General features: G+C 44.2%; 2 protein-coding genes and 1 long non-coding RNA gene across 21 annotated transcripts in view; 2 read left to right on the forward strand and 1 right to left on the reverse strand.

The window, feature by feature from the left end:
- Positions 1–10,807, reverse strand: part of LOC131485790 (uncharacterized) — a 136,651-nt gene extending 125,844 nt beyond the window's left edge. For 2 of the 3 annotated variants that reach the window (XR_009249017.1, XR_009249016.1), the window contains exons 1-2: positions 10,697–10,807; positions 8,906–9,043 (exon numbers count right to left, since the gene is read on the reverse strand). This is a non-coding gene — a long non-coding RNA (uncharacterized LOC131485790). Of the gene's footprint in view, positions 1–8,905; positions 9,044–9,799; positions 9,855–9,950; positions 10,668–10,696 lie in introns of those variants that run through there. The other variant, XR_009249015.1, reaches the window with a different exon arrangement.
- SRSF6 (serine and arginine rich splicing factor 6) lies at positions 10,690–14,757 on the forward strand. Its single transcript, XM_058685679.1, has 6 exons — positions 10,690–10,942; positions 11,166–11,314; positions 12,654–12,778; positions 13,140–13,348; positions 13,618–13,701; positions 13,798–14,757. The coding sequence occupies exons 1-6, from the start codon at positions 10,836–10,838 to the stop codon at positions 14,156–14,158; spliced, it is 1,035 nt and encodes a 344-aa protein (XP_058541662.1). The 5' UTR covers positions 10,690–10,835; the 3' UTR covers positions 14,159–14,757.
- A 149-nt stretch (positions 14,758–14,906) lies between these two features.
- L3MBTL1 (L3MBTL histone methyl-lysine binding protein 1) overlaps positions 14,907–26,869 on the forward strand; it is a 44,255-nt gene continuing 32,292 nt past the window's right edge. For 14 of the 17 annotated variants that reach the window (XM_058685657.1, XM_058685656.1, XM_058685658.1 and 11 more), the window contains exon 1: positions 14,907–25,786. The gene's annotated coding sequence lies outside the window, so the exon portion shown is untranslated. The remainder of the gene's footprint in view (positions 25,787–26,869) is intronic. The other 3 variants (XM_058685652.1, XM_058685653.1, XM_058685654.1) reach the window with 3 other exon arrangements.

A 26,869-nucleotide genomic window follows, 5' to 3' on the forward strand; every position in this document is an offset into this window, starting at 1 on the left:
ACTGTGCCTGTAGCAGAAAGCGAGGCCACCAGAGACACTGCAGGAGACAGCCCTTTAAGGCCAGGAGGGCCCAGTTTTAGTTTTTGGTGAGATGAGTAGGAAGCTCAGGTGGGGGTTGCATGGAGGCACTGGGATGGAGGAGGGGAGACTTAACTGAGGCTCTCTGGGAACAACAAAGATGGCCCAAAGTACTTGATGCTCTTGGTTTTGCTTTTCTTGTTTTTATCATTTTTATTGATGTACAATTTATATACAATAAAATTCACCCATTTAAAGTATCCAGTTTGGGGTGCCAGGGTGACTCAATCAGTTAAGCATCAGGCTTCCACTCAGGTCATGATCTCACAGTTCGTGAGTTCAAGCCCCGCATCAGGTTCTGCGCTGACAGCTCAGAGCCTGAAGCCTGCTTCACATTCTGTGTCTCCTTCTCTCTCTGCCCCTCCCCCACTCATGCTCTGTCTCTGAAAAATAAATTAAAACATTAAAAAAAAATACGTTAAGTGGCGCCTGGGTGGCTCAGTGGGTTAAGGGTCTGACTTCAGCTCAGGTCATTATCTCACGGTTTGTGAGTTTGAGCCCCAGGTCAGGTTCTGTGCTGACAGCTCAGAGCCTGGAGCCTGCTACAGATTCTGTGTCTCCCTCTTTCTTGGCCCTTCCCCCGCTTACACTCTGTCTCTCTCCCAAAAATAAATGAAAACAGTAATAAATTAATTAATTAATTAAAGCATCCTGTTCAATGAGTTTGGGTAAATGCATAATTGTGTGTGAATACCACCACAATCATGGTATGGGTCATTCCCTTCACTCAAAGAAGTTCCTTCCTGCTTCTCTGCAGTCAGCTCTCTCCTCCAAACACCAGCCCCTGCCACCAGGAATTGGCTTCCTGTTCTTTTAGTCCTGCCTTTTCTAGAACATGATATAAATGGACTCAAACATCATGCGGTTTTTTGCGTCAGGCTCATCCCACTTGGTATAATGCATTTGAGATTCATCCACACTGTTGGATTGTTCCTGTGTATTTCTGAGTAGTATTCCATTTTACAAATACACCCCCTTCTGTTTATCCATTCACCTACTGACATAGACATTTGGGCTGTTTCCAGTTTGAGACTGCTATGGATAGAGCTGCTGTGAACATTCCTGTACAAGAACTTGCTGGTTTATACAAAGTTTTTCATTAATTGATTTTTAATTGCCAAATAATACATGAATGCATTCTTTCTCTTATCAAAACAATACCAAAGTAAGGTGAAAATCCTCACACACTGCACTGGCAATGCTTTTCAAACTTTAACACAAATCCTCCTGGGAAGCTTGTTTAAATGCTTGTTTTAGTCCAGTAGGTCTGGGTGGAACCTGAGATCCTGCATGTCTAACAAGCTCCCAGGGAATGCTGACAGGAGCAGGGGCTCCAAAGACCCAAGAGCCCTGGCCAGTATTTCTCAAAGCATGATCACCTGACCATCTGCTTCACAGTCACACTGGAAGATGCTGAACATGCATATTCTGAGGCCCTGCCCTGCACCCAGTGACTCCACCTACGAGGGATGGAGCCCGTAGACCTTCATATTTAAATGGTGCTCACCAGTATCTGGGGACCACTGCTTTGGGCCTACAATTTTTGGAAGAGCTGACTGGGTGTGTCTCGTTCCCTGTTATCCCCCTGAGCCTAGCACAGTGCCCGGGCCATGCAAGGTACCTTTTAAAAAGACTTATTTTCCCTCACTCTGCTAGGAACTGGGTTCTACACCCTGGGCACACACCCTGGATGCTCTCTGGCATGGTGCAGTTCGCTTGACTCCTCTGTTCTAGGTCATTAGAAACCACCATTTGATGCAGCTTTTGCTGCCAGAATAAGGGCTGTGGTGATAAGCAAGGGCACGCACAAGACATTTGGGAATATGTTTCAGCCTGAACGTATCCAAATAACAGCATGTAGAACTAATGATGGGTAAAATGTCTGCAAGCCACAGCCTAGTGTCTGGCAGAAAAACAGAAACCTACACGCACCAGCTCAGGGGAAGACCTGGGAAGAGAGCCCAGCATTGCCTCCCATGGGACTCTGACAAGCATGGAGACCACAGTATCCATGAAGTACGCCATGGGTTCTTGTATTTGTCTTCGGAGTTTGCCCATGGCCTCGTGCTCTTCACCGGACATGAGGCCAACTAGGACTTTCCTCATCAGCACTTTTTCTCCCGGCTGCCCCAGGACTGAGCCTACCTGCCAATAAGCACCGGATTTCCATTCTGCTGCCTCACCTGCTCCCATTCTCAAGACAAACATTGTTTGCCACAACTGGGCTATTCCAGAATTCCAGTTAGGTTCCTTGTAAGAGATGTAGGGCTGAGTGAGGAATTGGACACCAGGCAGCTCATAACTGGCCTGGAGAACAATATGGCCACAGCAGCAGCAACGGGCAGGTGCAGAGAAGTCCAGGGGGGCAAGGTCAGCCTGAGGGCCACCCTGAAGAAGGTCACCAATGAGTCTGAGTACAGACTGCTTAGCAGCCACGGTGACAAACAATCTGAAAAGCAAGCCCCAGGAGAGATGTTTTGGGGACTGTGGACATCTAGCCAGAAGAGAGGACTTACTTGAACAGAAGGTCTGAGGGCTGCCCCCAAACATCTGGACGACCTAGGTGTGGGAAACAGATGTGGTTATTTGAACAGCCTCAGGGACACAATCAGGACCAGTGGCTAGATAAGTCACGGAAGCAATTTTTCACTTTTATAAAGAATTTACTCAAAATGAGAGATGTCCAAAAATGGACTTAGCTGTCTGGTTAGGCAGTAAACTCTCAACTTGGGAGATGTTCAAGTAAGGGCCAGAAAACCTGGGAGTGAATAAGGTGTTGACAATCAGAAGATTTAGATTGAGGGACCTTCAAAGACCTCCTCTCTCTGAGCTTCATTGACCCCTGGACCAGGCAGCCAGTGGAATTTACCTACCGCTGTAATCATACAAATGGCCACCAGATGGCAACAGACCCCCACCTTCCCAGTCAAGGAGCACTGGGTCTACAGAAACCTAACTGGAAGACAAAACCAAAATAGTTAACTGATTCAGACAAAGTGACATTCATGGGCAAAGACTATGAATCAAATCCTCAGGAGCTAATTAGTCCAGCACAACCCAGAGTGCTCCAGGTCAAGTAAATTATAATTTTTTGTTTTACAGAGATATTCCTTTTTTTAAAAAAATCTTCCATCGAAGTACAACATACATACAGCAAGGTACACAAATCAGAAGTGCACAGCTCAATGAATTCTCTCAAACAGGGCACACCTGTGCAACAAGCACCCACCTCAAGATACAAGCTAGGACCCGAAGTCCAGAAGCCTCCTTCCTGGTCACCACCCCCACTGTAACTTCTGATACCATAGATCGGTTTGGCATCTTCTTCAGCTTTACATACATGGAACCATATGGTATGGGTTCCTTCGTGTCTTGCTTAGATGCTTATGTCGTGAAATCCACTGACTGGGCTGTGTACTGTAGTTCAATCTCATTGCTGGGTAGTAGTGTGTGGTACGAATAAACCACAAATGATTTGACCACACTCTTTTTGATGCACATCTGAGTGGTTTCCAGTTTGGGGACTCCCACGTATAATGCCGCTATGGATTTCTAGTACATTCCTTTTGAAGAGCATATGTACACGTTTCTTTAACAGAACTGCCAGGTCACAGTGGTGGGCGGTGGGCTAGCAGCTTTCAGCTTTAGTTGACACTATCACACAGTTCCCAAAGTGCACCAATTGCCATTCCCACTGACCATGTACGAGACTTCCTGTGGCTGTCTAGCCACACCAGGATCCTGTCTAGGTAAGTTCCAGTGGAAGAGATGTGGGATCTGGAGCGAGCATCCCTGCAGAGGGTCTGAGTGGCCGGGCAGCATGAGTGAGTGGGGCTTGAATCAGAAGGAAGAAGAGTCCATCCCATCAGCAGGCCCTGATGACCCCTGCAGCAATAATACCTGCTAAATGGACATACTCGCTTCGTGAGTTCGCAACAACTGCCTGAGCGGCGCTACTCTCACTGAGCACTCACTGCATGCCTGGCACTTCTCAGGGCTGGAGACGGCACACAGAGGAAACAGACAACGTTCCTGCACTAATGAAGCTCACGTTCTAGCGGGGGTGGGCACAGACAGTAAATAATATGTCAAGTGATGAGAGTTCCATATAGAAAAATAAAACAGCATAAGAAGATATAGAGTGCAGGGGCGCCTGGGTGATTCAGTCGGTTGAGCATTGGCTCAGGTCATGACCTCATGGTTGGTAGGGCCAGGCCCTGCGTCAGGCTCTCTGATATCAGCTTGGAACCTGCTTAGGATCCTCTCTCTCCCTCTCCCTCTCTACCCCTCCCCTGCTCACTCTCTCTCTCTCTCAAAAACAAATAAAACAATTAAAAAAAAAAAAGATCTAGAGTTCAGAGAGGGATGCTAGTTTAAAATGGGGGTTATTGGGGCTCCTGGGTGGCTCAATCGGTTAAGCAATCGACTTTGGCTCAAGTCATGATCTCACAGTTTGCGAGTTTGAAGCCCATCAGCTGCTGTCAGCACAGAGCTGGCCGGCTTCAGATCCTCTGTCCCCCTTACTCTCTGCCCCTCCCCCACTCTCACTCTCAAAAATAAAATAAAACATAAATAAAATACAATAAAATAAAACAAAACAAAACAAAATAAAATGGGGGTTACAATGAGATGTCACCTCACACCTGTCAGAACGGCTGCTTTCAACATGTGTTGGTGAGGATGTGGACAAAAGGGAAGCTTGTGCATTGTTGTCGGGAATGCAAATTGGTGCAGCCACTAGGAAAACAACGGGGAGGGTTCCTCAAAAAATTAAAAATATAAATACCATATGATCCAGCAATCTCGCTTCTGGGTATATATTCAAAGGAAATGAAAGCACTATTTCAAAAAGATACCACTTTTTGAATATGTTCATTTCAGCATTATTCACAATAGCCAAGACGTGGAAATAACATAGGTGGCCATCGACAGAAGAACAGATAAAGAATGTGGCATATGTATATGGAATATTATTCAGGCATTAAAAAAAAGAAAACCCTGCCTTTTGTGACAACATGGTTGGATCTTGAGGGCACTGTGCTAAGTGAAATAAGTCAGACAGAGAAAGACAAATACCACATGTTCTCACTTATATATGGAATCTAAAAAAGCTGAACTTGTAGAAACAGTTGCCAGGGGCCAGGGCGGGCGGGGGGGGGGGGGAATGAGATGTAGGTGAAAGGGTACAGACTCTCAGTTATAAGATGAGTAAGTTCTGGGGATCTAATGTACAGCATGGCGACTACAATTCACAATAGACAACACTGTATTAACAACTGGAAAAATGCTGAGAGCAGATCGTAAATGTTATCACCCACATATAAAAATGGTAATTATGTAAGGGGACGGAGGAGTTAATTAACCTGATTGTGATCATCATTTTGCAACATACATGCGTATTGAATCATCACATATTACACCTTAAATGTATGTCAACGATATCTCTATAAAGCTGGGGGGAAAACAACATATCAAAGAATAAAATAAGTAGTTACAGGGGTGAGAAGGTGACTTTGAACAGAAACCAGAGATGAGGAGACAAGTCACAGGAAAAGAGAGCTCCAGACACAGAGAGGCATTCAATGCAAAGGCCCTGTGGTGGGTGTGTGCTTGACATATTCAAGGCACAGTAAGGAGCAGATAGAAGGAGGAGTAAGGAACACTGAGAGCAAGTTAGTGGGGACATGATTATGTAGGACCTAACGTCACTGATGCTGAGAGACAACCACAAGTCCAACTCCACATACACATGCATACTCATATAACGTGTTGGGGCTTGGGAGGTTGAGAAGGTTATTGTTGTTTAAAAAAATGAAAGCATGCATATATTAACCCTGGCCTTTCTCACTTAACAACATACCATGAGCATCTCTATAAGTCTATATCAGGGGTTGGGGTAGGCAAACATTTTCTGTGAAGACCCAGCTATTAAATATTTGAGACTCTGAGGGAGACAGTCTCTATTGCAACTACTCAATACTGCTGTTGTGGTTGAAGAGCAAACACGGTATACGTGAGTGAATGGCTATGTTCCACCAGAACTTTACTTACACAACAGGTGGCAGGCCAGATGTGGCCTAAGGTGTGTTTACAAACCCTGATGCATAGCTCCCCTGTTGTATTCCCAATGCCAAGAGCAGCGGCTGGCACACAGAGGGCACACAATAAGTATTTGTCAAATCGATAAATCTAACATTCTTTTTAGTGATTAGAGTATTCCACTGCTAGAATATCATCTTAGGGCCTAAGGTTTTACAAATCAATCCTCTTGTCAAAAAGATTTCTAGGAGTACGGTGGCTGGGTCAAAGCCTCGTGAACTTTCTGTTTGTTGAAGGTCACCACCTCCTTGAGACCCTTTCCTCTCTTGGCTTCTTCTGTGACACTGTATTCTTTGGTTTCTTTCCCTATCTCCCTTCCCAGTCTCCTTTCCTGTATTTAAGTTTCAGAGTCCCTCTGGCAGGCAGAATAGTGTCCTCACCAAAGATGTGCATGTCCTAATCCCTAGAATTTAAGATGTTACTTTACTTACATGGCAAAAGAGACTTTGCAGAAGTGATTAGGTCAAGGATCTTCGGATGGAGAGTGTATCCTGGAGTATCCAAGTGGGCCCAATGTAATCACAGCTGGGGTGGGGGTAGGGGTGGGGGTGGGGGCGAGGGACTTATAAGAAGAAAGCAAGAAGCTCAGCATCAGAGGAGGAGATCTGACAATGGAAGCAGAGGTCAGGGTCAGAGTAACTGGATGCAAGAAGGTCTCACCCAAAATTCATGGTTTCAACGATGGAGGAAGGAACCACAAGCCAAAGAATGCAGACAGTCTCTAAAAGTTGGAAAAGGCAATGAGACAGATGCTCCCCTAGAGCCTTCAGAAGGAGTGCAGCCGGGCTGACACCAATTTTAACCCAGTGAACCACTTGACTCCTGCCCTCTGGAACTGCAAGCTAATAAATTTGTGTTGCTTTCAACCCTTGAGTTGATGGTAATTTGTTACAGCAGCCATACAGCTTACACATAGGAGTTAATACAGTCCCCCAGGGCATAGTTCTGAATTTTCTTCTGCTCTCCATCTACTTTTTTGGGGGGTTTCATCTAGTATGTGACAAACTCACAGATTTATATCTTGGGTCCCCTCTGTGCATTTTGTCCACTTGACATTAATAGAGTTTATTTATTTGTAGGTTCTTAATATAAGCATTATACCAGGCATGTGCTTGGATGCTGTGGGCTCAAATTCATGTATTGAGAAAGAAAAAAAAATTATATGATCACAGTTAATTATACTCAGAGCCTTACATTTTCTTGTCATATTGCTCAGATGACACCAGATATGTAAATAGTTCAGTATATCCCCAGTCTTCTTTTATTTTTTAATGTTTATTTATTTACTTTGAGAGAGAGAGAGAGAGAGAGAGCAGGAGGAGCAGAGAGAGGGAGAGAGAGAATCCAAAGCAGGTTCCACACTACCAGAGCTCAACACAGGGCTCAAACACACGAACTGTGAGATCATGACCTGAGCCAAAATCAAGAGTCCAATATCAACAGACTGAGCCACCATGGTATCCTCCCCAGTCTTCTTGGGTGGTGAAACCTCATTATCCTTCCACTTTTGCTGAAAATTCTGGTTACTCCTTGAATACTCAGAACACAAGGGAAGCCCATTCTCAGTGACACACATCCCCTCACTGTCACAAGCAACACCTTAGGTGTCAATTCTATGCTTTAGCAGACATTTGTCAACATTTCAAAACATTTTGTTAACTCCCCAATTTTTTTTATTGAATTATAATTGACATACAATGTTATATTAGCTTCAGGTGTGCAACAGATTGATCCAAAAACTATACATCACTCAATGTTCACCACCTTAAGTGTGGTCACCATCTGTCACCACACCATATCATTACAATACTATTGGCCATATTCCCTGTGCTATACTTTTCATCTCCATGACTTGTAACTGAAAGCTTGTACCTCTTAATCCTCTTCACTCAATCTATTTTTAGTTGTCACAGCTGGGGGGAGGGAAAGAGCTACTGGTGTCTAACAGGTAGATGCCAGCCAGGAACACTGCTAAACATCCTGCAGTGCACAGGACAGCCCCCACAACATAAAATTACCTGGCCCCAAATGTCAGTAGTGCTTAGGTTGAAAAACCCTGTCTAGATGAACCCTGTACAGATGTTTTTCAAAAAGGGTTTGGATTAGCTTGGCAACATTTAATCCAATACCGCAATTGAAATGTACCTTTAATCTCATCACTTCCGAGCTCTTTCAATCATCTGATTCACATTTCTTTCAAACTCTGTCCCTGACAATTTCCATTTCTGAATTCCATTTCTACAGCAACACCTGCATACATTCACTCCACTCCATGTAAACACACTTGAGTTGCCAAGTTCAACCCAAGTCCATTCAAGATGACAGCTTCTGGAATGCTAAGTTTTCCAGACATAATATAGCAAAACCTATCACAATTCAGTTTATACCCACTTCAAATCACATGGTACTTGGGATTGAAAACCACAACAATGCGTGCTCTAAACTATCCTTTACAATCTGGGTATTTATGGATGGATTCAAAGTTATTAACTCTCTTTTGGATCAGACTGAGGCCACTCTCTCTTGCTGACAGACATCTGCAGTTACCTCCACAATTTTAGAATCAGCAATAGTGATCTTTATCTGCCACAACTGTGGGTATCTAAAAGAAGTGGCCTCCTGTGCTATACATCCATCGTTTCTCCCTTGAGTCTTTCTTCCAAAATATCAACAGAGGTGAGTTAGATCATCAACAAGACTCTACAGAATGCTGATGGCCCAACAGTACCTTCAATGATGATCATTTGAGACTGTCTTCTGTAGTTGGTGGGTTAATGGTTTTTTGTTAAGAGTAGCCACTGGGGGGCGCCTGGCTGGCTCAGTCCATGGAGCGTGTGACTCTTGATCTGGGAGTAGTGAGTTCCAGCTGCACATAGGACACAGAGATAACTTAAACAAAAAAACAAACAAACAAGAAAACAAACAAACAAAAGTAGCCATTGGCCTTTGGGGAAAGGTTAGAGGAAGCAAAGGATGATGTTAGCTGCATCTTTCTCTTTGGGCACATTAACTGCAAAGACAGAAGGTGACACCCCATTGCCTATATTCATCTTTTAGTAAGTACTACCCCATTACCTTCCCAAATAAAATGTTCAGTCCAACCGACACTGTATCAGCGCCATTTCCTGATGCACCTCTTCCCATATAATGAATTTTAACATTTTTTAAAATAGTGACAATTTGAGGAGTGAAAAAATGTCGCACTGTTGAATTTTCTTTTCCCTAATTACTATATCCCACGAATTTTTATAGATCTATATTCTTGTGTTGTATTTAACTTTTAAGCACTATCTAGCCTTTACCGCTAGATGCCAGCATTAACACTTCTCCCCCTGTCGTAATAATCAGTTTGCTTCTACACTTTGCTAAAAGTTCCCTGGAAGGCCAAATCGCCCTGTCTCAACCAGCTAAAGAATATCAAGGTTGAACCGCTCAAAAAGAAATGGAATATTCGGAAATGCCTGAACAGCCAGTGTTATCTCACCGATACTGTTTCTTCTCTTGGCTTCTGTAACACCGTGCTATCCCGTCTTTCCCCACCTGTCTACTCCCTCGTTCCCAGTCTCCTTTCCTGTAGTCAAATTTCAGAGTACACTAGGGCTTTCTGCTCTCCACTTAAAACTCCTTCGGGGTTTTCATGTAGTTCTCCAGCTTTAAAAGGCATGTCCAATGAAACACTAAAAAAAAAAAAATGTATATTTCTATCGAATACACGGGGGCTTCCAACCTGTTGGTTCACGGGACTCTCCATGAGGAGGAGAAAAAGAGAGCACCTGTGTAGGAGGGCTGCCAGGTCTTGATTAACTTTCTTGGGCCAGAGACCTCGGTCGTACTCCCTTTGGGAGCACCCACAGCGAGAGTGGAATTACCACGTACACAGCAATCTACAGGTGACTTGCCAGTGTTTCAAGAAAAGACCCATGGAGGGGGACGGGCAGCGAGGGGGTCAAGGCTGATGATAGCTGTGAGACCACCAGGGATAGAGGCCAGCAAGGCTGTATGCTCGTAACGCGAAACCGTGCGGGTCACCACCACTCCGGAGGGTAAACCTCCGATTAGGTGAAACGGGATAATCAGGGGTCGGAACGCGCGTGGCCCGCCGAGCGGAGCGTGAGCCGATCAGCGGAGGAAATTCGCAGCCTCGCTTTAAGGAGCCAATCAGAGACCACAGAGTCCTATTAACGACAACATCAGGAACCAATGAAAACCGGGAGTCCTCCGGAACTGCCTCCCAAACTCCTGTCCCGGAGAGATCACACCAAGGAGGTTTTTTAAAAAGTAGAAATTTGAAGACAAGTCTGTGGCTCGACGACGGGAAACTACGTTTACAATGATGGGTGGGGAAAATTGTGTAAGCGAGCAGAACTGCACTTCCCCAAAACCTCGCGGAAGTGGACCTGCAAGTCACCCCCGAGCCCTGGGCTCCAGAGCGGGAGGGTACGTGCTGCGCGCTGACGCCACGCGCTGGCCCCGCCCCCAGCTCGCCCTCCCTTATAGTGCAGCTCTGGCGCGCGCGCACCATTGTGTGGCTGGACTCGGCCGCCGCTGCGGCGTGAGGCGCGTGTTCGGACTCTCGCCGTCCCCGCACCCGCACCGCGGCTCCTGCTTTGCGGTCAGCCGTTCGACGCCAGCCTTCGGGCCCCTCGCCCGCCACAGACATGCCGCGCGTCTACATAGGACGCCTTAGCTACAACGTCCGGGAAAAGGACATCCAGCGCTTTTTTAGCGGCTATGGCCGTCTCCTCGAAATAGACCTCAAAAATGGGTGAGTCCGGCCTGGGAGCCCGCGTCCGTCCGCAGTGTTCTGGGTCTGGCGGCGGCGGGGTCCGCTGGACAGAAGATGGCCCAGGCCGCGGCGCCGCGTGGCAGGGCCTCCAAAATGGCGGCGGCGCGGGGTCGCGGGAGCGCGCGCGGAGGGTGGGCGCGCGGGCGTGCGCGCCCCCGGCCTAACGTCGCCTGCCGGTTCCCGGCTCTCGCACCGCCCCCAGGTACGGCTTCGTGGAGTTCGAGGACTCCCGCGACGCCGACGACGCCGTTTACGAACTGAACGGCAAAGAGCTCTGCGGCGAGCGCGTGATCGTGGAGCATGCCCGGGGCCCGCGCCGCGATCGCGACGGCTACAGCTACGGAAGCCGCAGTGAGTCCCACCCCCGCGCGCTCCGCGTCCTTGGGATCCTGGGGGGCGGGCGCAGGCTTAGGGTGGGCGGGGTGGGGCCTCCCAGCCCGGGCAGGCGCGGTGGCAGGGGTCCACTGGCTCCAGTGTCCACGGGCGCCGCTGCCTTCACGCCTGCCCGGGACAGCTACGGGACGCCGGAGCGCGGGGATTGGGTTGTGGGTTTGGCTAGCCAGGGTTGGGCTGTTTTGGGGCTTATATATTTAATTTTGTTGTGGGGTTTTTTTGTTGTTGTTTTTTTTTTTGCTGAGTTGGGGGCGGGGGGTGGCTTGGGCCCCTGTCAGCACTGTCGTGGGCTCTGCCCACGGAGGAAGTGAGGGATGGCAGTATTTGTTGTATCCCCTTGCTTACCTGACAGTGCTTTAGCTAGAAATGTGAATGTTTTAGAGTAGAAGTTTGAGGGCAGGCTGGGGTGGAGGTGGGGTGGGGTGGGGACGGGGTAAGGGGAGGAGTTTTAAGTTTAGGTCTTAGAGTTATTAAAATTGGCGGGGGCCAAAGAAAATACTATTTTTAACTAATGTGGTATAGTACCACACAGATTTAAATAAGCTTTATGCTGCATTTGAATTATTTGGGGCATGTTACTGGGAGGAGGTGGGAGGGGTTTGGTTATGTTAAATGTTTGATGTTGAAATTGTTGCATGTTGAATTCAAACTTTTTAACAAGTCCTTGATGTTTCAATTTGAAAGTGACCAATGGGGCTGAGGCTGTGTCCACTGAGGCTAAGATGACTGCCTTTCCTGATTGGCCTTGGCTTTTCCATACATTGTGTGACCCTTGCCCTATGACCCTTTGGCTGACCTTACCGGAAGCCATGACGACAGCAGCCTTTTGCCATTAGACGCAGGGTGATGGTGAGGATTCCAAGGGTTAGACAAAACTGGTTAATCTGAACTAGGTGACTGTTACCTTGCGTGTTTTGTGGCCAAACCACCACCAAAAACCTCACACTGTGATGTAAGTACTTAGTGTAACTAGTAAACATTTTTGTAAAATGTAGAAATGCATGTAATCAGTTAAGTTTTATATTTTACAATGTTCTGTAAAATAAAACTTAGCGAGGTAAATCGAATAAAGGAGCAGTCACTCTCTAACAGATTGTAGGAGAAGTTTAGTTGGATTTAGTCTATTTGACTTGCCCTTAATTTAATTTATGGCAAATCACAACTGTATCGAAGGTTTAGCAGTATAATAGCAAAGTCCTACTCCAGTAAATAAAAGTTGATATGTTTGTACTAACTTTCAAAAAACATGCATCCCTGTCATTACAAAGCATCTAATTATTCTCTTCATGTGATAAAGGTGGTGGAGGTGGATACAGCAGTCGGAGAACCTCTGGCAGAGACAAATATGGACCACCTGTTCGTACAGAATTCAGGCTTATTGTAGAAAATCTTTCTAGTCGTTGCAGTTGGCAAGATTTAAAGGTATGTGCTATAATTTGAGATAAAAATGATACGGCTGGGGCACCTGGGTGGCTCAGTTAAACATCTGACTCTTGATTTCAGCTCAGGTCATGATCTCACAGTTGGGTGGGTTTGAGCCCCACATCCGGGCTCCGCGCTGATAGCTCGGCGCCTGCTTGGGATCCTCTCTCGCTCTCTCTCTGCTGCTCCACCTACCCGTGTGTGTGCTCTCTTTCAAAATAAATTTAAAAAAAAAAAACGATATGGCTAATGTTTAAAAGGTAGGCTTTTGCTTCACTTTTTTCTTAAATTTCTGAGAATCCAGTACAGTACGTAGATTTTTTTCATTACATTTCTGAGTTTAATCTTGTTGCTTCTTTAGGATTTCATGAGACAAGCAGGTGAAGTAACCTATGCGGATGCTCACAAAGAACGCACAAACGAAGGCGTGATTGAGTTTCGTTCCTACTCTGACATGAAGCGTGCTTTGGATAAACTGGATGGTACAGAAATAAATGGCAGAAATATCAGGCTCATTGAGGATAAACCACGAACGAGCCACAGGCGGTCTTACTCTGGAAGCAGATCAAGGTAATTTGTTGAAATACAGGGAAAGGAAAAGAAACCATATTTGCTAAGAGCAAAGAAAAATTCAAGCAGCAGTATTTCAATTGATGCTTAACTGAAAGTTCAGTATGTAGTTTCTTTTGTGTTGTGCATCATTGAGGTTCTTTTCAGTGTTTTAAGGTGGACTTAATTTATGGTAAGAAATTATATTTTGTTTACTGTTATTTGTCAGTGACACAAAAGTTTGTGTTGAGATAGGAGATTAATGTTTTTTATTGCATCTTTTGTTACAGGTCACGGTCTAGAAGAAGGTCACGAAGTAGGAGTCGCAGGAGCAGCCGCAGTAGATCTCGAAGTATCTCAAAAAGTCGCTCCAGGTAAATAATGAGCTGTTAGATCTTTTTTTCTGAATGTTACTCTATTTGTATGTTCTGGCAAGGTATTGAGAAAAAAATCTGGCTCTTCTTGTCCAGATCCAGGTCTCGGAGCAAAGGTCGATCACGTTCTCGATCAAAAGGCAGGAAATCCAGATCAAAAAGCAAATCTAAGCCCAAGTCTGATCGGGGCTCCCGTTCACGCTCTCGAAGCAGATCTAAGGAGTATGAGAAATCTCGAAGCAGGTCTCGTTCTCGATCTCGTTCCCCCAAAGAAAATGGAAAAGGTGATATAAAGTCAAAATCTAGATCAAGGAGCCAGTCTCGTTCAAATTCACCCCTACCTGCTCCACCCTCAAAGGCACGTTCTGTGTCCCCTCCACCAAAAAGAGCTTCAAGATCCCGTTCTAGATCTCGTTCAAAGTCGAGGTCACGGTCCAGATCGAGTTCCAGAGATTAACTTAGAACTCTACATTCTTTGCACACTATTATGGAACACTTTCCTACTTGCTTAAGCAGTTACTCTTCCATGTTTGTACTTGGCCTCTTTGCAAGAGGAATCTCCTGAAAACAGGGGCACACAGAAATTTGATTTGTGGCCAAATTTGATGAAAAAGATGAGGTTCTAAAGAAATGGTGGCATGAAGTCAAAGATCCTCTCCCTTCTTTGTAGAATTAAGATAACTTTGATTTTATAGCTTTTGAGCTAAAATAACTTTTGTAAAGATTAAGCTCATTTAGATTTTTTTTAAGTATTTCAGCAGGATCTGCTGCAGGGGTTTTGTTGTTTTGTTTGCTTACTTTTAAATTAACCGTTTCAAGCTTTGAATACCTAAGGCTTTAGAGGGAGAACCCAATTTTCAATTATGTTGGCTTTTTATAAGCTCGAGTTATGTAAGATTTCAATAAAAATTTGCTACCAAGATAATTGCCTTACTGAATAGGTCACTATTAAATTCCTTTAAATATTGGTAATCTACTCTTTGTGGAAACGATGTAAATTCAAAGTGTAAAAGAAGGCAAGCCTCAGACCAGCAATAAATTATTGGATTTGGATAACATTTTGTGCTGTTAATCAAATTTGCCAAAGTCCTATCTGCCCCTTTGAGTTTAAAAGGTATTTTGTGGTCCGTCTATTATACGATTTTGCCTAAGTTAGTGGATTTTAAATGATGAAAACTTTTCAACTTAAATTTAATTGAACTCTTGAAGAAGTAGTTCTTAATACTTGAGAACCCGTTTAGCCTGGTAATCCCACTTTATGGAGAAATGGTCAGTGTAATTAGTGTTTTGTTAGAATATGATTCCATGGTCTTTAGTGTTTGTTGTATGAAAATGGAAGTAGCCTTTCTTTGATTGGAAATTCAGCATATTCTTGTTCAAAGTAGAAAAGCAAATACTGCGTTTTCAGCTGGAAGATTATTATATTTAACAGGCACTTAACAGGTTGCTTGGTAAAATTGGTTGCTGATTAGAGTGAAATTCCACCCAGCCATCAGTCGTTAATGGTTGATGGGGTTATGTGATAATTGATTAGATCATCCTTGTAACTTTACAGCATATGGTGGGCTTGAAAAGAATTTACATGGGTAACCTCTAAATTTTCTGTACTTTAATATATGCTGTGGAAGCCAAATTATACTGCAAATTTGTAGGAGTTACTGGATAACCAATGGGTCCATGCATCTATAAACCTAATTAGTTGAAGTTGCAATTTGAGAAATGAATTACCCTCTATCTTTATGTTCAGATACTTTAATTCCATTTAAAAGCACTCATTAATCTTGGTTTGAAACCAAGATACAGATTGTTTGACTCCGCTTTATTATCTTCTAGGATCTGTCACTGCGTAAGGTGTCAAGGACTGGATTGTACTATAGTGGGGCATAGTGGCATAGTGCTCATCATGCCACAGATGTGACTAGAAAGCATGATAGTCTAGAGTTGGTTTGTAGGTTCCAATAATCCAGAAGGCATACCTGAGATGAGGCTGCTTGAGAAAATGGAGTCAAAGATTTAGGTGTCAAAATCCCAGAGTAGCTGGGAGGAGTACTTGCTAGTGCATAGAAAGATTTGTTATTCAGAAATTTCTGAGCTTCCTGTTAGAAAATTTTAGAGCCTACTCTTAGGAAAATAGTGCCCCAAAAGGCTGATGCTTCTTCCATGACCTTATTTCCTTTTCTTTACTCTCATACTGTTTTAAAGTTTAGATATTCACAAGAAATGGGTTTTTTCCCAGTATAAACTTCAGAATTTGAAAGAAGACACTAGTGTCTGTGATTGTAGTTATTTTCCTACTTGAAAGAACAGAAGTTACAATTCACGAAGAGGCACATCTCCAGCTGCCTTTCAAAATTTGGTTAAAGAACAAGTTGGTTTAAGAATTGGCTTTGACCAAAGTTTTCTCGTTTTCAGGGAAAGAACAAAAGCTTTTAAAACCACAGCCTTTTAAAAAGGAAGGAGGGGGGAATATTGCAGTGTGAAATTTGACTTTGTAAAAGTGTAAAACATCTTTCAACTGGGCTTTCTTGTGTTAGTCTAACCTCACATGGTAATGGGCAGGTTTACCTACGTTGTTAGCTTGCTTGCCCCCAAAGTGGGTAATTATATGGGTAAGTGCCTACGCCCATAAAAGTTTCCTGGTAATAGCAAAGACCAACTTATTGAGAATCTAGTCCTATTCTGTCCCTGTGGACCTCAATGTCATTGGATATACCTAAACCACTATAACACTGGCCCACTTGAGAACAGAGTTGACTGCTGAAATGTTTATTAGTTCCTTGCTAACTTATCAGTAGAATCTGAGAGTCTGCAACATGCCATGTGTAAATCCTTGGCTAGATAGAGTATTAAACTGAGCGCAAAAATAGAAATGAGCAACATCTTGATTCCCCTTTCTTTTTACCTGATAGTGTTGACTGACACGCCATAGTGCCTTTAAGGCCAATTTGAGTCCTACCAGTTCCTGTGATTTACGTTCCAGTCCTGTGTTGTTACTACCTTTCATCTTGGTATCTTCTTTTCCCCACTTTGTTAACCTACTTTATGCTTTATCTCCTCAATAAAATGCTTACTGAGGGTTGCTGGTTTTGGATTTATTGTGTATTCCCACTTAGTACCAAATATTTGGTAAATGATTTTTCAACTAGAGTTGCCAGTTGGCAAGCCATTCCTGACTTGAGTATGAGGAAAAGGGCTTTTCAGTTCCTCAGAGACCTGTTTTAGGATCGACATAGTGGATGGTTTATCTTGAGCGAGTCGTTGTGCTTTAATGTCATCCATGAAATTGGCAAGGACAAGCCATGAGTTGTGGAGATTAAAGATGATGATCAGGAAACCTGGCTGGCCCCATCAGTGGAGCATAGACTCTTGACCTTGGGGTTTATGGCTTGAGCCCCATGTTGGGTGTAGAGATTAAAATCTTTTTTTAAAAATAGAGGTTAATATCAGGAACATGTTGTCATATGACATGTAATAGCCATAATAAGTACTATCTGCTGTTGTGAAGGATTAACCATATGAAACTTTTTTGTATTGTCTTGCTTTGTTTTCACATAAAATTTACCTGTTACCTTAATAGTGGTTTGAGCATTTTCTGTGACGTATTTTTCAGGTAAACCAGGAAGCTTTAATCACCTTTTCCAAAGTCCTTAACCTAATTTCCTTAATTTAGACTTGGAGCACTCTAAACTTTGGCAGTTTACATTTAGGAAACCTCACATTTTTATTATTTACCTTGTTTTCAGAAGGCAGTTTTCTGACTTTATCCAATTTCAGACCTATGGCTGTTGGATGTTTTGTTCTTAAGTTTTGACTTAATTTTAATTGCAAAATTAATATATACTTGGGAATATAAAGTATCTTTCCTTTAGAGCTCTCAGGCTAAGGTAGCTGCCGTTAACAGTATCTGTCACTGCCCAGAATTATTTGATCATAAAACCTATTCTTCCCAATAAGCTGTTAGTCCTTACCGTGAGTGGTGTTCTGCAGTTTGCTTTTACTAAGATCTGCTATTTTAAATGGCTGACTAGTATACTCCTGAGTGGATATATAGTAAGCATACTTGTTCAGTATCCTCATTGTTCTATTTAATCCCTTGGCTTGTGTAGCAGGAATGAAAAATACTATTTTTAATGTTCAATATCAAACGATAAAGTTTTTTTTTACATGGTTTGGTACCTACTAATTACCAATTTACACATTAAATTTTGAACTTTTTGAGGCAATGACCACATCTTGAATAAGATGGATCTATGTATGTTTAACACCAGGTTTCCATTTGCCAAAAGGATGAGTTGATGCAATTGTGTAATTGATCTAGGTCCTCAATAGCTTGTTTAGATTTGCTTGGCTAGGTTACAGCAACCCTACAGATGGGCCCTCAGTATAGTACTTAAGTGATTAGCCTTTTATACTTGAATAGAAAGGAGTCAAAAATTGAGAGATCTAAAAAGGTTAAGGTGGCAAATTTCACCTTTGACCCCATGGAAGAAGCCAGGAACACTAGTTTCTTGTGTATCCTGGAGATGTAAATCTAAAAGAACTGGTATTTCCCGGGTAGTCTCATCAGAGCTCATTGGAATTTTGCAAAAGCAGGTGATACTGAGTATTACAGCTCAGACACTAGGAAGCTTAGTAATTAAGTTTTTATTTACTGTTGATACTCGTTTATACCCATTTTCAATATCATTTCTGAGGAAATCATGGAATTAACATGAAGATTTATTAGCAGAGGCAAGCTTTAAATCCTGGTTCAGTTCCTAACAGCCCTAAAGGGTTAAAGAAAAACAAAAAACAATGTCAGATAATTCCTCCTAGTGAAAAGCGCTCAGATTAAGGAAGACTCAGAGAGTAGAGAATGAATAGACTTTTTAAGTAATAATTTTGATAAACAGAAAAATCTTGTACAAAAAACTGTATACCTTTTTCCCATCACTAATTATACTTTGTTTCATTTACAAAAATTTTTTTCCTGAATCATGAAAATAGAGACATATTGCTGTTTTTTCCTTAAAAACTAATTCCTAGGAATGGGACATTCTCTGTTAAACTATAGTGCCTACCAAAAATAACATCAATGAAGTACTGTTGTCTAATCCATGCTCCATAGATCTGTCTCATTAGTTGACCACTAATAATTCTTTGTCTTTTTTTTCTATTGGTTCAGGATCATTTGCCACGTTTTGTTGTCATGGCTTTTCGGTCTCCTTTAATCTGGACCATGTCCTCAGCCTTTTTCTTGGCCTTGTCATTTTTGAAAAGTAGAGGACAGTTATTTGTAGAATTGCCCTCAATTTGGGTTTGTCTGCTGTCTCCTCATTGCATTTTTAGCAGGAATATCACAAGAATGAGATTATCTTCAGCTCATCATGTCCAGTCATCTTGTAATAACCTGTAAGGCAGTACTTCCTGTGAATAGACTGTCTTATAAATAAAGTTAACAAAAGGGGTTTTTGTTTTTAGGAAGAGAAGGAGCTAATATTCAAGTTTAAGAGCTGCTGAAGGGGAGAGCTTGGATAGCATCAGAGAGTACACCATTACCACTGAAAGCTGGAGTGTGGTTCTCCTAGCCCAGGGCCAAAAAGGGAGCAGGAGGCTACTTTAAATAGAGGAGAGATTAATAGATTCCATAGAAAATAAGCTATGTTCTCTTGTGTAAAACCATGCCCTCTAGTATTGTTGTGGGGGTAAATGCTGTTATCAAAGCATTGGCACAGTCACTCCATGGACTAAAATATTGTGTAGTCAAACCCTAATACTTTCTTTCCTAGCCAATTGAGGAAAAGGTAGGCAAAGCACAGTTGCTGATTATGGTGCCCAAGTATCTGATTAAGTGACCACTGCTACCTTTTAGCTATTCATGAACAGCCTTGAGTATACTATTTAAATATCTTGCTGTTACTTTGATTTTATGAGCTTGCAAGCACCAGTTAGAGAATAGTATGGTGAACCAACTCCTGAATACTTAATTCAGCTTTAACAATGTATGTTTGTCCATTTCCTCCAGATAATTTTGAAGGAAATCCTAGATACTCCAGCTGAAGACCGTTCACTATATACGACTAAAAGACCTAAGTCTCTTTGTTCTCTTGTCCCTTGCAGTATATTTTTTGAAGGCCACTATTGAGTAGTTTTTCAGTCTTGATTTTGCTGATTGCATGCTAATGATATTTAGCATGTTCTAGACTAGATCTAAGAACAATATGATGGGTCTCAAAGTGTGCCTGGCCCAGTAACATCAGCATCATATGGGAATTTGTTAAAAACAGAGTTTCTCAAGCCCCACCCTAGAATCAGAAACTAAGTGGAGTCCAGCCATAGGTGTTACAATAAGCCTTCCAAGTGATTCTGGTGCTTATTCAAACTTGAGACCCATTATTCTAGAGGTTTTATCAGATTCTGTTTTGTTTTCCTTCCCAAAACTACTTGGGTATCTTTTTGTCATTGGCAGCCATTGATGATCTTTTCCTGAATCTATTATTAAACCCACAAACCATGATTTTACATGCCTTTTTTTTTTTTTTTTTTTTTTTTAATCCATTGGAGTTCTCCTTATTGATGTTGCCTTGTTCTGTCTTTGGTTCATGTAAGTCAACTCAGGTTGCCTCATGAGTTCATTTGAAGCAACCCTAATAATCTTTATCAGTTTCTTTTCTTTCTAATATGATAAGATTTCCAGGCTCCTCTCTCTAATCTCAGATCTGGAGGCAGCCATTTCTCCAGTGAGCTCTGGTTATCTTTATTTGGAAATGGTATTTTGTGAGTATAGTCTGGACTTTTGGGTGTTCATTGTTACTAGTTGGATCTTTCTCAGGCCCCACAGATCATAGTACTGTCTGCTCTTGGGAAGGTCTTCTGCAGGCTAAACATCCACTCAGCCCTTTTCAGTTCATCAGTTTTGAATTTGGTTTGTCACTATCCTTACAGAATGGGTCCCACTAGTAGCAACAGCACTCTAGGTTTGCTTTAACCTCCTCAGAGCAAAGCAAGTAGTATGTGGACTCCCTGCCTTAATAGATGTTCAGCTGAATTCTGGGCCAGTTCTGGCAAAGGAGTGAGGAAACTTTAGTATTCCTGCAGAATCTCTTCACCTTCAGAGAAGGGTTTAAAGTAATAATGTGTCCTCTTGTTCTGGGTGATAGGAGTAGAGGGAGAAGGAAATTCAGAGCCTAAATTTCAGTGTGATTGTAGCATACACAGCAGCATTATAATTGGGATGCACAAATAAGATCTTAAATTACAGCTTGTATCCACCTTTGCTATAGATGACATTCCGTTGCGGACCCAGCAGGAACCCAAGCCTGGATAGCTGTGGCTGTGATTATAGTAAGATGATCAGTATGATACCCGAGTCATAATAGTCTAAACTCACATTCAGTAAATACTTCTTAAAGGCCTTGCCAGATTCTTTTATAGGTGTGTGTGTGTGTGTGTGTGTGTGTGTGTATGTATATATCCCCATCCTCCCTTAATGAGCAGAGTACCTGCTGTCCTTTGATTTTGACCAGTGGAATTTTGGTAGGCATGACATGTTTAGTAGACTAGATACTGCCCTCCCCTTCCCCAAAGATGCCTGTCTTCTAACCCTGTAACTTGTGAATATGTTACCTAACATGGTAAAAGGAACTTTGTAGGTGTGACTAAATTAAGGTCTGGAAATGGGAAGCTTATCCTGGATTATCCCAAGCGGGCTCAGTGTAATCACAATAGGCTGGAAGGTAAAAGGACCAGAAAAAGCTGATGCGAAAACAAGCAAAATCAGACACCAGAAGATGCTACGCTGTTGCTTTGAAAACAGAAGGAACCTCAAGACAAGAAAACAGTTCTCTAAAGCCTCTGGAGGGAGTACAGCCCTGCCCACAGCTTAACCTTGTGAAGGTCCTCTCCAGGCTAAACATCCCCTCAATCCATTTGGACTAATGAAACCCATTTTGGACTTCAGAGCTCCACAACTGCAAGGTAATAAATTTTTGTTTTAATAAGTCACCAAATTTATGGTAATTAGTTACTGTAGCTACAGGAAACATACAACATGACTAAAGGCTTAAATGCTTACACAAATGGACTTGGTCTTTTGCATCTCTACCATCACTATGAGAATAATATCCCTCTGTCAGCCTGCTGGTCCTAGGATATGAGACAGGTGTCAGGGGGTAAGGGAAGGTACCTGTTAGCCTCAAGCCTACAGCTTGAGACCGCCCAGCCTAAATCCACCAACCTGTGTACGAAGAAGAAAAACTTAAGGGGTTAGTAATTTCATTTTGCCTGAACAAATAGACACTTTCCATTTGGCCCTCCCACACCACCACGCCTCCATTCTCTGTTCTGAGCCCCAGGAAGTTAATCTCTATTGGCTCCGTCCACATACTCTTTTGCCCTCTGATTTCTGATTAGGTTCAGCCATTAGGGAAAAGCAGTAGGAAAGGAGAGAGAGCGAAAAGATTGAGATTGAAACATCTATTTCCACAGCCTCCTCTCTGTAGGGTTCAGGCTGGTGGTAGTCCTCATCTGAAGGGCATAGTGTGCTACATATGGCCCTCTTGTTCTGAGTCCTGGTAACCACAGTCTCCCCTTTCTTTCCTAGCCCCAATGGTTTTACTCTAACAATTGTGATTTTCCAACAACCTGCCCATCCCTTTAAAAATAGATCCTTTGTTAAATTGTCTTCAGATTTACTCAGTTGGAGTGTGTGCCATGTTACTTAACAGATAACAAATATTTCGTATTTCAATAAAGCATAAAACCTTACACTAACTTGATGTTGCTAAATAAAGCAAAGTTGAAAGGTTGACTTTTTTCATTTCCTGTCCAAAGCCAGGGAGAGGTTCTTGAGTTAAGTACACCAAGGAACTTTATTTTTGCCTCTCAGTAGGTAAGCTTTTCTAAGGGAGATGCCCACCTACTCTGCCACCCCCATACCTGGCCAACACTGTCCAAGTAGCTGGTTTGTACCAGAAAGCCAATGTGTTCCTTGAGTGGAAGAAGGGAGATTGGAAGGTAAGTTCCAACCTCATCCAAACAGCTGATTGTGGGATATGACGTGCTATGGACTGAATGTTTATATCTCTCCCAAATTCATGTAGAAACATCCCCAATGTGATGATATTTGGAGGTATGGATTCTGGGAGGTAATTAGGTCATGAAGGTGGCGCCCTCATGATTAGAATTAGCACCCATATAAAAGATCCCTTGCTCCTCCTGCCGTGTGAGGACAGAGCAGGGAGATGACTGTTGGTGAAGCCAGGAAGCAGGCCTTCACTAGACATGAAATCTGCCAATGCCTTGATCTTGGATTTTCTAGCCTCCAGAACTGTGAGAAATAAGCTTTTTTTGTAAGTCACCTAGTATAGTCTGTGGTGTTCTGTCATAGCCTAAATGGAGGTATCTGATAAATGACATCAGAAGATGTCCTGGAGCAGATAGAGTCAGAGTAAAGCAAAATAATGGCGTGTATAGACTTCGGTTCTTGGTCCACCTTCCTAAGTGGTGTTTGTCCCCTTGACAAGGTAAATTCCTTGGGGAGAAAAATCCTTGGTACTGGGAAATAAAACCCCTTGAGACCCAGTGAGACCCAATTTGGGCTTTGATCATTTGTGTTGTTTTAAACCACCAATTTGTTCCTTGATAGAAAATGAATATGGCTTGGTTAGCTGATTCTTTTTTTGTTGGGTTCCTCAGGGTCATCATAAGACAAATTGTTGAGAACAAGGTTCAGATATTTACAGCGTGAGGGTAAAGGAAATGAAATAGCTGAAGCTCTGGGCTTCACTGAAACAAGTTTTTTCCTAGCGGTTACAAATAGAAGCTTCAGTTCCCAAACCCAAATATAAATTTTGTCAACGTCTGAAGTTTTGGGTAATAAAAACCCATGCTCTGGTGGAAGCAGGACCTGAAGCTAATCATATTTGGAAACTTGTGTCTCCCCTGCCTTTCCCACTATGGAGCCCACAATTACATTGTCTGGAGATGTGGTCTTTTCATGCGTTTTTCAGTACCTCCTCCCGGTATCACCTGGACCTAAGATCCCATCTCCTGCCACGAAGTGTGTGATGAAACCCCAGTCCTTAGCAGCTGGTCCCTGTCTATCCAATAACAGCCTCCAGGACAAGAAGGACACCAGGCCACCCCTTCCTTATTGCTCTGTTTCCCTCTTGTTTTTGACTCCTGTTCGTTCCCCTTATTGCAAATTCAACCATGAATTCACTCTTCTTCCTCCTTTGCTGGTTTCCTTTTTTTCTTGTAATATTTTACCTAGGATTTTGGCATGTTTATGCTAGAAAGGGCTTCCTGTTAGTAAAATCTTCTGTCAGAACCAGAGATGTTTGCACACTTACATAAAGGGCATGTTTTAATGATTTTCCTAAAACACAGTGACTGCACCAAGAGGGAACTAAATTTTGTAGGAACAGAAAGTTGTTGGCTGCTCACAACAGTTTTCTCCATGCTTCTACTATCAACATTTCAATCAAATTTGGGTCCACTGGGGTGGAAGGTTAACTTGGAGAAGACCTTGGGGCTATTAACATATAGAAGGGGGGCGTCACTTGAGGGAAAGATTGGACTAGCTCACTTGCTTTTGAGGGCATTCTGGCGTAGCACAACAAACGCTGGCTCTGTGAGAGAACCTTCCCCAAATCACATCAACTTGGGAGGAGATCTGCATCCCCGAAGGTGTTCAAGCAAGCAAGACCACCAAAAGTATCTGGACCAACCAAATACTGGTAATGGGCAGAATAATGTCTTAGCAACTCCTGTTCGTTCCTGCATCCTGCTGGCTCAGATTCCACTTGTCTGTCTGAATCACTGTCTGAAAGATGCATTTGTAATTGAGAAGCCATGTGTTTGTGTAGTTCCACCACTTTCTTGTAATCTGAATACCTAAAATAAACCTTTTGGAAAATCTAGAACAAGCAGTCTGGGTAGAGATGAGAGAAAAAAAGAGCGGATGGTTGTGTGTGTATTGGTGTGTATAAAGAGACTTACATTGTTATGGCAACCAGCATCCTCAACTGATGCAGTTCTGTTCCCAATAATATGAGATGTGATTAAAAATTGACATTGCAGCAAGGAAGAACACATGTAATGCGTTGGCGTGGCAACCAGAATAAAGTCTGGTTTATTTAAACCAGGTTTAAATCTGATGATCACAATTTGGGGAATTTGCCTACAATTAATTAGGAATCTTTTTCTCATTGGGACCAAGTCAGGAGGCTGGAGGTCTGACTGTGGTCATGATCTTAGTAGGCCAAATGGACAGCAGTGTCCTTTTTCTGTAAAATGAGGGATTCGGTTAAATCCTTTGGTATAGGAGAGGAGCCCCCGGCTCTAGGCTGGACCAAGAGTTGCCCTGTTTTCATCTGCATGCAGTATGTTATTAACATCCACTTTCCAGTTAGATCCAGGGAACTGAAGCACAGGGAAGCAGTGACTTGCTCAAGGTAACACCAAAACAGGAACTATATGCCATGAAGTAGGTTAGTCTTTACAAATGGAGAAATTAGTGCCAGGATTAAATGATGTCCTCCAGGTCACACTAGCAGCCGTGGCAACAGGGTTATCCAAATGCAGGTTTGGTCAGTGCCGCCCTTTACGCCAGGCAGGGTCAGAATTGGAACCCACGCCCCCCTAGGCCTCTTCCTCTGGTCGCACGCCCTTTCACCCATTGTGAGGCCGTTGTCTGACCCTCCTTGGCTCCCCTTCTCCAGGTTGGGGGGTGGGGCGGTGCGGTAGGAGGGCGTTGGACACCGCAGCGCCCTAGCCGGGATGCGTGCGGGAGTGCAACCCCGTCTTTTGTCACTGGCCACTCCGCTAGGGCCCAGCAGGTCGCTCTCCGGCTCGGCGGGTCCCGCGCCCCCTGCACACCGTTGGCCGAGATGCGGAGGGTTGGGGGGGGCAGGATGAATCTCCACCAAGAAGGCGTGGGGAGAGGCCACTAGGGCCACGCGGCCGGGCCCGCGCCCCCTGCTCCCACTCGGCGCTCGCCCCGCGTCCTGCAGGGAGGCGGGCCCGCCCCTTCTGCGCGCAGGCGCGCGCCGCGTGGGGCTCGGACGGCGGCTCGGCACCGGGCGGCCACGGGCGGGCCTCGCAGGTAAGGGACCCCGCGGCGGGGGCTCGGCCCAGGGTATGGGGTGCCGCCCGCCCTGCCGCAGGTGCCCAGCGCGCGGTCCGGGCGCGCGGCTCGTGGCGAGCGCCTCCGGCGGGGGACGCGGGCTGTGGACGAGGGCTGGGGGAGCGGGGCGGAAGGGGTCCGGGCGGCGCGCTACCGGGGCTGGGGCCGGCCGCTGCGGGGCTGGGGGCCGCGACCGCGCGTGGGAGAGGCGGCGGCTCCGTCTTCAGCGAAATGCAGTCAATTAAGAGTTTTTCATTAATACGACGGAAGGTGTAGAGGGCGGGCTTTGGGGTTTCTTAGGAAATGGGTCATCTGGCAAACTTTCTTCTTCCTACCGTTGGTTTCCGATTTTTATAACGGGAAATGGGATTATTATTTTGCCATAAAGGGAAAGAATAAAAAGAATTCCGCCATTTTGGCGTTTTAAAAAGTAACCGTTGCGCGTGGCCGACGGGTCGGTGGCCGCCCCGCCCGCCGCCGTCTGTACCAGTCCTCCGAGGGCGGGCGGGCGGCGGTTCCGACCCCGGAGCCTCTTTCGCCCCTCCCGCGTCCCAGCCGCAGCTGCTGGGGGCAGGCCCCAAGTTTGTGGCGCCCGATCTCGCTGGGGCTGAGTGTGTGTGTGTTGAGGCGTGTGGGGATGTCTGGGGCGCTAACCCCACTCCCGACACCTAGAGCCAGGGCCTTTATTGAGCGTCTGTTGTATACGAAGCCTTGAAGGGCAAGCAGTGGGAAGAACCCTAGCAGAGAGGAAGGGAAAATAAACAGGGACATACTCATTCAATAAATGTTTGCCTAGCATATGCTATGTGCCAGAGACCGCGCTGTCCCAGGGACCCAATGACTGTTTTAGGTCGGGTTCCCTGAAACCAGACTCCGGGAGGGAGATGTAAGCGCAGACTTACTGGAGTGCCCTTGGGAGTATCACCTGTAGGACAGTGAAGACAGCAAAGTGGTGGGCAGAAGTTGAAGTGCCAACGTAGTCTCTGCAGAGGCCTCAACCTGTCCCAGGGATAGCTCTGGAAGGGACATGGCCCTGCTGAGATAACCCAAATTGAGGCAAGG

This window comes from Neofelis nebulosa, chromosome 9, assembly GCF_028018385.1.
Source record: "Neofelis nebulosa isolate mNeoNeb1 chromosome 9, mNeoNeb1.pri, whole genome shotgun sequence".
Taxonomy (NCBI): Eukaryota; Metazoa; Chordata; class Mammalia; order Carnivora; family Felidae; genus Neofelis; species Neofelis nebulosa.